Raw genomic sequence first — 12981 nt, forward strand, 5'->3', positions numbered from 1 at the left:
AGTTCAGTGTCCCCGCCACTTGAATCTGAGCAGCTTCTGTGATTACTTGACTAGTAGACTATGACAGAAATGATGCTTTGACAGTTTCTGTGCCCAGTCCTCAAAGAACTGGCAGTTTTCACTTCCTCTTTCTTAGAACCCAGCTGCCATGCAGTGAGGAAGCCCAAGAAAATCCTGTGAGGAAGAATTGGAACTCCTGGCTGAACTCCAAGACAACAGCCAGCACTAACTTGCCAGCCATGTTGGGAGTGAATTCTCTTGTCCTACCTGGGACAACCCAGTTGAGGATCAGAGACAAGATGTTCTTGCCAAGTCTTTCCCAAACTGCAGGTCTGTGATCAGGATAAGTGTTTTAAGCCACTAACTTTTGGAGTGGTTTGTTACACAGCAATAGAGACAACCATTCTCCAATGTTACAAACCCCTAGCCATAAACTGATTTCTCCAAATGAAGGCTGGAACACACTAACCCCACTGCCTCAAAGCTAAATTAAACAAATCTAATATTTGTATGGTTCAAAAAAGGCCACGGAGGTCACAAACAAACAAACAAAAACAGTCAGGCGCCTGAAAACTCTTCACTGCTTCTTTATTAAGATGCACCCGCAGTACAGAACCTCTCACACATCTGTGAAAGGGGAGGGTTACATTTCTTTTTTGGGAGCACCTTCATTTTTGTTTCTGTTACCACTTTGAAGAAAGTAAATCATTTCCCAAAAAAACATTTTAAATTCCAAGTGTTTTAAGACTCAGCTTGCATTTTGTTGTGTTTGAAAAGGAAGAAGTAGTATGTTTTAGCCAGAGCTGGAGGATTGTTTTGTGACATTTTTAGTTTGATGTGGATCAGAAGTCTTCACTGTCTGGTTGAACCAGTCTATAATTTTCATATGCAACTTTTCATATCAAAAATGTTTCATTTTTACCTCTACTCACAAAGAGATGCTGTTTTAAAAAAACACACTCACAGCTAAATTTTAAACCAATCATGAACCACAGCATTACTAACAGGGAAAATGAACTTTTGCTGCCCTCTCCTGCTAAAACAATGAAATACTAAAATACCAAAAGATTTTATGAAGCTAAAGCGAAATCCTCAAAACCAAAAGCAACAGACATGTCATTCTCATTATACTTCAACCAAAAATCAGACAACAATCAGAAAATGCATTGGTAATATTTATATTTGAAAGTTCCCCACTGTTACATGAGGTTTGGGTTACAACTTATTTACAATAAGTGATTCCAAAAAAAGTAAAGAAAGAGGAAGGATGGGGGTAGAGAGGGAGTGAGGGAAGGAAGGAAGGAGGAAGAGAGAAGATGAGAAAAAAGAAAGAGAAAGGGAGGGAGAGAAAAAAGGTGGGGAGGGAGGGAGAGAAGAAAAGGAAACCTATATTCATAGACATCATCATATGGGATGTTTATTTCCAAGAGAGATACTACTGCTGCTATCGTGCACAGAAGCAGCGCTAATTAACATTCCACTAGATCAAAATTTGCTCAACTTTCTCTCAAGATGCATAATCCTTCTTTTAGATTTTCAAAATTAAATAGAGGAATATAAAATGCATTACCAATATAGTTACTACAAAAATCCTTTGTGGCTCATTCCTTAACTCCACTCAGAGAAGCAGCTGAGCCAGAATACAAAAATAAAAATATTGATGTGCAAATAAAACATCAGTGATCATGTCTGGTGCCACCTTTTTGCTCTAGGTGACTGTCACTTTGTGATAACATTGGTAATAGCATCAAAAGAGAGAATCTCTTCATTTCCTGGGCCAGGTCAGTGCATCCAATTAAAGGGAAAAAAACAAGGAAAAAAAAAAAGCAAACCAAAACCCCCCCAAAAACTCTGAACACTTAAAAATGCCAATAACATTCATACATCCCTTTCCCACCCCACCCCATCCCCACAAAAAAATAAAAAAGCTTTTAAAACTCTAAATATACTTTTTTGTTTCTTTCCATAGTGTGATTGAGCCTAGGACTATACATTTACGTATAACAGGTGCAATTACAAGCAAGTCCTGGCTCTGCACCCTGGACTGTCCCACGCATAGGAGGAGGTACAAAATAAATTAAACTCTTTCATCCAGGCAAACAAGCCCAAGATGAAGGAGCATAACCCTGCTTGTGAGTATCCAGCGGCATCGAGGGTTTTCTTTATTTCTTACTTTTTTTATTTTTTCTTTTCTTTTATAAAAAACAGTCAGATGTCAGGGAGAGCAAAATATAATAAAATTTAAAAGGACAAAAACTAAACACTGAAGGAAAACAACTGGGGACACTTGCACAATGAGACAAAGGAATGCATGCTTGATTCAAACGATGAGACGGGTCAGTTCACTCACATGGCTGTTCTAGGCCCACAGCCTAAGGCCTCAGCTTCATTCTAAACCACAGAGTTGTGTGTATTTTTTTTCTTCCAAAGACACTCTTAATCCTATCCCTGAAACCAATATGGCAAGGATAAGGTTGGAGTGACCATCACTCACTAACTACGATATTTGCTATTTAAAAAATATATTTATATATAGTTCTGGAAATTATGAAGCAAACAAAATATAACACAAAGATGCATTTGTCACAATTAAGTCAAGTTGCAGCAACAGCAGAATTGTGGGAAGGGACAAAGAGAGGGCTGCTGCAAATGCAGCAAGTACGTCCTTAAATATGTCACATAGTGCAACAGTCAGATTACCTAAGTTACTCTGCGTCACCGCACACAACATGACCAATGTCACATTGTCACTTTCATTTAAAAAAGAGAAAGTGTTTCTTCTCAGAAGTTGCCCTATGCATTTTAGACATATATCTAGAATTGATTCTTTAAATATATCTAAAAGTTGGCTTATTCTGCTCAGTTTGGAATGATCAATATTGACACTGAGAAAGATATCTGTATCATTTTCACCTTCACTCTCGAGGACAGGGTAAGGTGCCAAAGAAGATCTTGGACATTTTCATTCCAAATGACTGTATTCCATTCCAATGGGCAAAGATTCTTCATAAGCCTGTGATGTTAGTGTCTTCTATCTAAAAAGATGAACTAATGGTAAACCAAAGTTTATACTCTCAAAAATAAATGCAATGCAGAGTCAAAACTAAAGGGCTAAAGGAGGAGCTTTGTTACAAATTTATTTTTTATCATTAGTATTTGAACTTGCACCTTTGCTACAGCACTTTTAAGTCAGTTGTGTTGTCTTTGGCAACTTCTGCCAACTTTACACTGAATCCCCATTAAAGTCCTTTTAAAAAAAAGAAAAGTCTACTAATTCCATTAAACCATGTTATGTTTGGTGTTGCATATGACTTTTTTTTTTTTAACTGCTATTTCTTCTTAGGAATTAACAATGTCAGTTTTGGTTTTTACAAAGTTACCAGGATAACAATATCCATCATTAGCTGACTTTTACCTACACACTGTGACCTGATAACCCTGAAACATGCCATGGGGGACAAAGGTCAGTGGCTTTTTTTCCTTTTTTCTTGAAAACAATAAAACTGCAAATTCTACTTTATGTTTGAATGTAAGGAAGAAAATATACAAGCCCATATTTATATTGTATTTCTATTAAGAGCAACAATAGTTCGTATGTTCATGTTTGCTACTATCACAATTCAACACATGAACACAGAATCAGCTCTAGACCATGAATACTGCTGGAGGTGATGGTTTAGGATTATCAACTCACTGCTGCCATGTCCGTAACAAGCAGAAGCATCCTGGAAATAAATTCCCAAACACAAATCTCTCAGTACATAATAACACAACTGCATTAGGTAAGTACACAGTGTATACAGGTTTGATCAGTTTACCTACCCAAGATGTAAGATTCCTCTTTTAAATACAAAGCAGAGAGCCAATAAGATATATCTGTATTCAGCCCTAGATTTTGTTTTGTTTGTTTGTTTTTCTTAAACAATTTGGTCACGATGCACCTTTGATATAAAAGCATTTTTAAACTTTATTATTAATACTCAGGACATTAGGAATTTCCAGATTTTTTTCAGTAGCATTTGTAGAACCACTTTTGGTAACAAATACAGTAGTTAGGAATACGCATCCAATTCAGAATGCATAATAATGTTTATCCTGAATCCTTTCCGGCTAAAAACAGGGCTGGCGCTGTGATGAGATATAGAACGAGAAATCTACAAAAAACACTGTAACATGTTTGTTTTTTCCCAGAGGCTACATCCTCTTTTGCTGGAATACTTTATAAATACATATTAAAAAGTAAGGCAACAACTCCAAACAGTCCAAGCTGTTTGCTCATCTCTTTTCCCAATTAGATTTGCAATCCTGGCGATCAGTTTCATGGTTGTATTGTTTAGTGTTTGTCTTTCTTATTTCAAATGATCCAAAAGGATGTCTTTCTGACATTTCTAAAACATCTCTGGTATGTGTACTCAATGATGTATGCAACTAATATACTGGTCAGGTACTGAAGCTGTGATGTCCCAGTGCCTGTTTTCAAAGGATTCAAGACATTAATCTGGATTCACCATAAACTGATTCATGAATCCAAAATTCCCTTCCCTACTATGTTTATCACCTCTTGTCTTTTCACTCCTAATTTTCAAACTAAAGGAGTACCAGGACTACCTGGTTACTGGAAAGATGTTCACCCCAGTTAACAGAACTTTCATCAGGGACCTTTAGAACTCATGGCCCCACTCCACGTGGACATTCAACTCAGGAAGATGTGCAAAAGGAAATGACATCAAATTACAGTCAAGTTATTCAGCAGAGGATGTGACACAAACTTATAAGGAAATGACAGTCTTTTTTTCTTCCTTTACTATAAATACATTTAACAGCTTAGCAGAAAGACAAGCTAAATTTAAGATTGTTCACATTTGAAAATTGTATCATACTCTCTGCTAGTGATAAATAATATGGAACTCCCAATAATGGAATTTTAACACAGCAATTTCATCAGCAGATCTTTGAAGACCGCTTTGTTTTTTTTTAAGAGGGTTAGAACAATGATTATGTTTGCAAAGTTCTGAGAAGTCCATCTACTGTCCAAACTTTGGATTGAAGTCCTTATTTTTTTTTTCCTTTACTTAGAGACAGGTATATACAGTGCTGTTGTAATAATGAAACAAATGTGAAATCTACTGTAAAGTTGCACAATACAGAAAACTGTTGCTCCATCTTCTACTACATAAATGTGTGATTCCACAGGTTAGTAACGTTGTTGTCATTATTTTTGTTAAGTTGGAATTATCCCATCACGTCTAAGACCTCTCTTTAACTCTAGATCCTCCAATTTTTTCCACAATTCTTCACGCTCCTTTTCTTTCTTTTTCTCACTGAGGAAGAAAAATAGAATACAATGTAAACAATTGAGAAGGTTTAAAGAGATTATCCAACCACAACAGCCCCTTCACATATGTTTCCCTATGTATGCTTTAAAAGGTCTTTGAGAAGATTGGCATTAAGCTGGTGGGTGGTTTTCTTTTTGGCTCTTCTCTCTTATAAGAGCTTTTTTTTTTTTTATGACACACATAAAAGTAGTATTAATGAACAGTGTAGGAGATGACAAGAATATTTTAAGATTTCACATTAACACTTCTTTATACTTAGCTTAATACAGAAAATTTACTTCAAAATTACTGAGAAATAAAAACAGGAATGATTTACATATATCAACTATCCTAAAACCAAGGGCACAATAGTTATTTTCACTTGAGGTCTAGTAAGAATCTATTTTTTCTTTGTCTCCAAATAGATTCTCAAAAAGGATGCTGAAGATAACATCGATACAGGGAATGCAGTAGGCCAAGAAAATATACCCTCCCTTTATTCATATCTATTTTTCCTACCCTATGTATATAAACTCTAGCAGTTTAGAAGAAACTGAAAATTTGTGATCTCAGTTTTAGTTAATGGACAGAACTTTGTTGATATTATTATGTATTAATTTTTTAATGTTATCAAGCCTTCAAATTCAGTTCAATACACATTTTAGTAGTGATTTCCTGACTTTGAGATTTCATTGGTTGGTAAAATTTCCTCCAAAACTGAATGTCAAAAATAGGTGCCTACAAATTTTATTTTGCCAATGACATTTTAAATTACTACATTTTTAAAAAAGAAAAGATTGCTTTAACATTAACCAAGTAGATAATCCAGGAAAACATGACTGTATTGTAAATTAAAATAATTCACATAAAAAGCACAATAGTAGTTACCACGGAGTGGGGGCAGGTAAGAAAGGGTTTAATGGGTATAGAGTTTTAGTTTTGCAAGACGAAAAGGTCCTGGAGATCTACTTCACAACAATGTAAACATACTTAACATTAAGCATTCATATTATGACAGACCTGATTTCTAATTCTGGTTCTATCATGTGTGATGTTAGTCATGTTTTTCCCCCCAGCTTTATTGGAGTATAATTTACATTGTATATTCAAGGTAAAAAAAATAATAATAATAATTGACTGCACTGTTCCTGGTTTTCTCACGTTGCAGTGAACCAGTAAAAAGCATACCCAGATAACATTTGTAAATCTAAGATTCCGATAATTCCTGAAAATGGGGGCTCTGCCAGATTAAACTTCAGGTACAGTACAATTTTTACTCAGGGAAATCTACATGAGTCAAGTGAAATTTTTATGTAACTCCAATGCCTCACATTTTTAAAAATGTTGCAACCAATATTTTTCAAAAGTTCTATTAATATCTAGAACAACAGAAATTAACCTTCACCCTGCTCCCAAAGTTATTTCTAGAAAAATCTAAGTAATTTTATATTCTCATTCCACTAGAGTCTTGAGGGACTGCTGGATTATATAATACGGTTTCTATTATGGTCATTTCACAATTAATACTCTGGTAATTTAGGTCTTGCTTATAGTTAGTCTCAGCCATCTCAAACACAATCTATACAATATAAACTTCAGTAAGCATAACAATTTTCATATAATTACCTATTTGCTAATTTCAACCCTGAAAAATTATATTCACAGGACAATAAAAGGCAAGATTAGATCATCTCTAATCATTATGAATTTTTCTTTTGAGTTGGAGTCTCACTCTGTTGCCCAGGCTGGAATACAGTGGCATACTCCTGGCCACCACAGCCTTGACCTGCTGGGCTCAGGACGATCCTTCCGCCTTAGCCTTCCAAGTAGACTCAACTACAGGAGCGCACTATCATGCCTGGCTAATTTTTTTTTTTTTTAATTCTAGAGATGAGGTCTCACCAAGTTGCCTAGGCTGATTTTGAACTCCTGCATTCAGGTAATCTTTTGCCTCAGCCTCCCAAAGTGCTAGGATTACAGGCTTTGAGCCACCGCACTTGGCTCTTTTTTTTTTTTTTAAAGAGATAGGATCTTGCTCTATCACCTAGGCTGGCAACATAGCTCATTGCAGCCTCAAACTCAGTCTCCCAAGTAGTGGGGACTACAGGCATGTGGCATCGCACCTGGAGCATTCCAGATTCTTAATATAAGCAAGCTGTTTGCCAAATTATCACCTTTTGTTTCTCAGTACAGTTTGGGGATAATATTAGGTCTAAATAAATATTAGCATAGAGCGTGTATTTGAGTGCAAATAAATCAATTCTATAGATTCTGCTGCAATTCCATGCATATGACATTTTTATTTGGAGAGAGAAGGGGATGGTAAGCACATTCAACTAGAACACAGCTCAACATATGTCAGGTTCACATTGCCCTAATTAGTAGTTTAAGTTAAGTGTTGACTCACTAAAACACTCATCATCTTGTTACAGGAGTGCTTCATTCACATTTTTGATCAAGAGTCTTATAGTATTCAACGCAATATGTCCTACAGGGTTTTACAGGGCTACCTACCTCCCCCCCCCCACGATGAGCCTTATCCTGAGTTATCCCACATCTCGCAACCTGACAACTTTACCTTCAAAGATTTTAAATATTTCTGACATAGTTACTGTCAGCCCCTTTCTTTCCCACTTTTCTTTCTCCCTGTAGGTGGGAATTTTAAAACTTGCCCACATTGTCATGCTGGGAATATTGTCAAATTCTCTTCTAATTTCAATTTTACATAGCACTAACAGTAGCATATGCATCTAACAGTGTAAAATACTTATTCCACCCACTACTTTCAGATTTGTAATACTTAAAAATTTGATCAAAATGGAAACCATTAACTTCTTGCCATCAAGTAAATCCTTCATTCAGTTCTTCTCGGATAGTATCAAATAAATCTCTTTACTCTTTTCCTATTCTCACATTTATGGAGAAGCCAGTGCTTCCAGCTGTCAGTACAACCTTCTATTGTTCATTTGACAAAGTATTCAAATGCTTGTAAAATCCTTCTCTCATTAAGACAGTCCACTCATTATAAATCACTTTAATATGCCGAATATCAGAATTATCTTCACAGTTTTGTCTACTCCTGGTTCCCTTGTTAATTCTTATCTTTCTCAAGGGTTTCATTTATTTAAAGTGGTCAGAAAATAGTTTTATTATCAAAGTTCACGAATCAACTGATTTGAGTATTTTAGTAATAAAGTCTTCCATGTTCTTGATGGGATTCTACAAATTTAATCCTTGTTCAACTAGGATAAGAATGTGCTTTCAGATGCTCTAAAAGAGAGGATGTTATGCACAACATCCCCTTAGTGGTGTGTTTCACGATATTAAAACTGTACCTTTAGCCTTTTTGTAAAGTAACAGTTTAAAAGATTTTAATTTAAATTTGAGGCAAGGAGGGTTATTAAAATTTTAATGATTTGCAACAATTGCTAATATAGCAAGTGGAAGTTATTTAAATTGCAAGTGTGGCACAACATATCTCATCATTGATATTGATCCCAAAATTCTGGTATGAAATCTCAGCCTCTTCTGTCTACAGCTGAACACTTGCCATATTCCATAATTAAGTTGCTTTTCATAAACCACATCCCTGGTAACTTAAGCGGAAAAAAAAAATCATTGTAATGGTCCTTTGTCCTCTGCCATCAAACCTTTCCCCTCATTGCTCTTTTTATCAGTAAAATGTGACACATTCAAAACCAGGAGAAGCAAAGCAGCAAGGGCACCAAAGAGAGCTTTGCTCAAGAGGTTCAGCAAGGCCCCGGGTAGGAATGCTTGCACACGCCTCTGGGTCCTCTGAGGGTCCTAGTTTTATGATATATAAAGCTGACATCTGCCCCTGCGAGATCAAAACCTCCCCAGAGGCTCAACTACTAAGAGTTGTCTAGACTTTCCTTCGTCTCACCAAGTACATGTTTTGGAAAGCTAAACATATTGGGCAAGATACAACAAAGCTGAAGAACCAAGTAAATGAAATCAAGAAAGGCTTTACAAACTGTAAGCATCTACTGAAAAAAGTTCCATTGGTTTTTTTGCTCCTTCCCAGTGTGAAACATTTCAAGATTTATATCATGCCAGACTATTAACCCCCATATTCCTTTTACTGCTCTTTCAATTGTAATGAATGTGTTCGGTTCAAGTAGTTCTGGGCCAAAAAGCCAGACTAATGGTGCCTCATCCCTTCTACTGCTGGAATACAAAATCAGCTCAGTTCCATTTCAAGTAAGTTCAGAGTGGGAAGGAATCCCGATAGCAAACTACCTAATGGTTCCTTTAAACGAGCCTGAAATACCACTTATGTGCCAGGCTCTTAACCTTGAGGCAGAAGCAAAATATTAAAAAAAAAACAAAAACAAAAGGAGAAAAGCAGGTTTGATCAAAATGACACTGTCACAAAGCTTTGCTGCTCAGTGGCATATTAATAAAGACACAGCTAATGAATGTGCAAAAATAAATATATAAGTACAGTCATGTGCCGAATAATGACATTTTGGTCCACACAGGCCACATACATCACAGTAGTTCCATAAGATTTTAACAGGGCTCAAAAATTCCTGTTACTTAGCGATCTGCATTACAACAGACTACAGTATTCAGTAGCCTAGGAACAATGTCAGACAGCCCAGGTGTGTAGTAGGTGATGGTGTCTAGGTTTACTGTGTAGTCCATGATGCCCACACAACCACAAAACTGCCTGCAGACACACTTAGAATGTATCCTGGTCGTCAAGCAATGCATGACTGTAAATAAAATTTATGCTGCTTAGAATGTGGGGTGCAATTAGGCAACTTCAGCAAAGAGCAAGGAAAGAACTCAATTGTTTTATGCACAGCTGACAAAAAAGCTTTAAAAAGTTACCGCTGACGATCTGACTTGTATGTGGCTGTCAGCTCATCAAACATGGTGCTGTTCATTTCCATAAATGCCTTCAACACATTGTACACTAATGCCACAATAGCCCTGTGAAGAGAAAAGGGAACATATGAGTGAATCTTACATAATGGGATGCTGAAAATCACGAAAGCAAAAGCACATCGTGTCTGAATGAGCGCCTCGTGCCACATAGTCTCTATTCCTTTTAGTTGTGGAACAACTAAAAATGATCTACAGTTCATCTCCACATCAAGAGATTTACATTCTTTACTGTTCAAGGTAAGATCTTTTTCTGCAGAAGACAGATTAGAAGAAAAAAATATAATTTTTCCCTTCTAATTAATGTTACCTAGAATAGACCTGCCTGTGGGCAGTTGATAATTTAATAAAAAAGGCAAGTATAAAAATAAAGCAACATCACCCTAAAATAAGCACCTGTGTAGACTGACCTTAGAGATCTGAATTTGCATAAAATTTTATTTTTAAAATAATAATATGGATAATTCATCAAAAACCAGAAGTTACACCCACAGAAGCAAATATATATATAATTTATATATATAATTAATATCCAAAGGTATGATAGTAAGTGCCTCAAGTTGGGCAGTTTAATGAGTTATTTGTCTTGTTGTGATCTGCATCAGTCCATCCACTCCTGCTTGGTGCCTTTGATGGTCCAGTGTATATGCTGAGATAACTGGCAAGCTAGTGCCAGCTATTATCAGCCAAGGACAAGCTATACAGCTACACAGCCAACATGGAAGCCCACACTCATCAAGTGGAAGAATAAGCTCTTGGGCAATGCGAGGACAAGGTCAAGATCTGCTTGACGGCTTCAGTCTAGAGTCTAAATAGCTTTTCCCTTTGCAAAAATATCTGTTGTTTCCGTTTTGCAAAAAACCATGCTCTCAATACTACTGAAAAAGGCACTGATAAAAATTAAGCCATGTATTAAATAAACCATGAGTCTGATGTTTCCCAAACATTTATTAGAAAGTGTATTTGCTGTGTAGCCTCTCTTCTGTCCATTAAAAGGAAAACTTAGGTTCTCCTCTATTAAGATCCAGAATGGCCTTTCTCACAAGGGCAGTGGCAGAGAAGCACCAACTACAGTATACTAGGCAGTTATGACACTTGCTAGAAATATTCTCCAGGTCCTCAAGAGACTCTCTGTATAATAGGACTTAATTGTTTACCAGCTCTTTATTTTTACAAGTTCTATTAAAAAATTAATAAGATTTGACAAACTTGAAAAATGAGAAACGTGCTATTTTACAATTACATGTAAAAAAATTTTAAAGATATATTACAAATATACTGAATTATATCTGCTGATTTTTAATGACACATTAAATTTTCCTTCTGTTCCACAAAGAAATATGAAAGCCATTCAAATATGGAACTCTTTAACTATGGGAGTGGATGTTAAAGTCTCCTTGAAGATTTTAAACTTTTTCTTTTGCTGAGCTGGTTGTTATGAAATGGATCTTGCTAAAATGCAAACCTAGTCAGACCACTTACCCCTTAAAACCCTCCAGAATTTCCTTATCATCCACCCAGTGAGGACCCACGTGAGCCCTGCTCCCTTCTCTAGTCCCATCTTCCAGCACCTTCCCCCAAAGACCTTGTGTCTTAGCCCTTCCAAGCTCCACAGGTGTCAGAATCTGACAGATGTTTTTACATCTTTGTGCCTCATAATGTGATGGACAGACCAGACCCTCTGTCTAAAAGAGCTTCCCCATCCCATCCACCTGCCAAGGTCCTTTAAGATTCAGTTTGAGCATGGCCACCTTGTCAATATCCATAAGCATCCCCAAATATATCTGCTACCTTTACAGAAGGCTCAGGAAGCCTCTCAAGTAAATAGATGCTTTGACAAAACAGCACTGCTTTTAAACTACCTGTTTCTTTGTGGATCTCCCCAACCTTTTCTTTTCACATATCTGTCTTTAGCAACAAGCACAGCATTTCCCACTAAGACATTTCATTAAGCAAAAGAGGAAGGAGGAAGGGAGAGAAGGCTGAGGGAAGGGAAAAAGAGAGGAAGGAAGGAGAGGGAAGGAGGGGGAAGGAGGAAAGAAAGGGAAAACCTACGGATTCCAATGTTCTTTCGAAATCCTATAAAGACTGGAAAACATGATGGGAAGGATGACATTAGAGTTTTCTTCTATCAAACTCATGATGTATTCATTATTCCAATAATAGAGTGCCCTTTCTGCCACCTTTGGAAAAAGAAAAAGAAAACATTAAGAGAGAAAGAGACAAAGATAAAACACAAATATAATAATCTTTCCAAACAAAAGTATTATAAAAAACTACTTTTAAATCATTCAATCAAATGTAAAATTAAATATTAATCACATTTCATAGTTTTGCAAATTAAAAATCTTTCAGAAAGTTCCAAAGTGACTCATTGATTTGGGGAAGAAAAGAAGTTTCCTAACTGTTCACCTGCACTATCTTCCAACTGTGCTCATGTCACCTGACGCCACATCTTCCTGACACACAGCTGCCCAGTGCCATCATCTTTACCCTACTTACACATGCCACATCCTTTTCCCCATCACTTAAGCCCCTCTGACAGGTTCCCTTTCCTGGTTCACCACTTTCATCCTACACGCCTAAATCAACCCCTGGGCCAAACACATGCTGGTGTTCGGTCATAGCCACTGAGGAAAACCCCGTTGCCCATCCCCAGAGAATGGCTACATTTACTAAGCACCTCCTATGGGCAGGCATGTGCCTACACAGCAGGTAGAATAAGACATTCTCACTACCATCCAAGAAGTAGGCA

The 12981-nt window shown here is 36.7% G+C and overlaps 1 protein-coding gene across 4 annotated transcripts in view; it reads right to left on the reverse strand.

Annotated features, from left to right (window-relative positions):
* Nucleotides 1–571: 571 nt before the first annotated feature.
* The window catches only part of PPP2R5E (protein phosphatase 2 regulatory subunit B'epsilon), a 161899-nt gene continuing 149489 nt past the window's right edge, over nt 572–12981 (reverse strand). For 3 of the 4 annotated variants that reach the window (XM_008065704.1, XM_021716358.1, XM_021716359.1), the window contains exons 12-14: nt 12282–12409; nt 10173–10274; nt 572–5321 (exon numbers count right to left, since the gene is read on the reverse strand). In XM_008065704.1, the coding sequence (XP_008063895.1) occupies nt 5222–5321; nt 10173–10274; nt 12282–12409 (330 nt within the window). In that variant the 3' untranslated portion in view covers nt 572–5221. The remainder of the gene's footprint in view (nt 5322–10172; nt 10275–12281; nt 12410–12981) is intronic. The other variant, XM_008065705.1, reaches the window with a different exon arrangement.

This window comes from Carlito syrichta, unplaced genomic scaffold (assembly GCF_000164805.1).
Source record: "Carlito syrichta isolate Samal-C Ts95f unplaced genomic scaffold, Tarsius_syrichta-2.0.1 Scaffold308795, whole genome shotgun sequence".
NCBI lineage: Eukaryota > Metazoa > Chordata > Mammalia > Primates > Tarsiidae > Carlito > Carlito syrichta.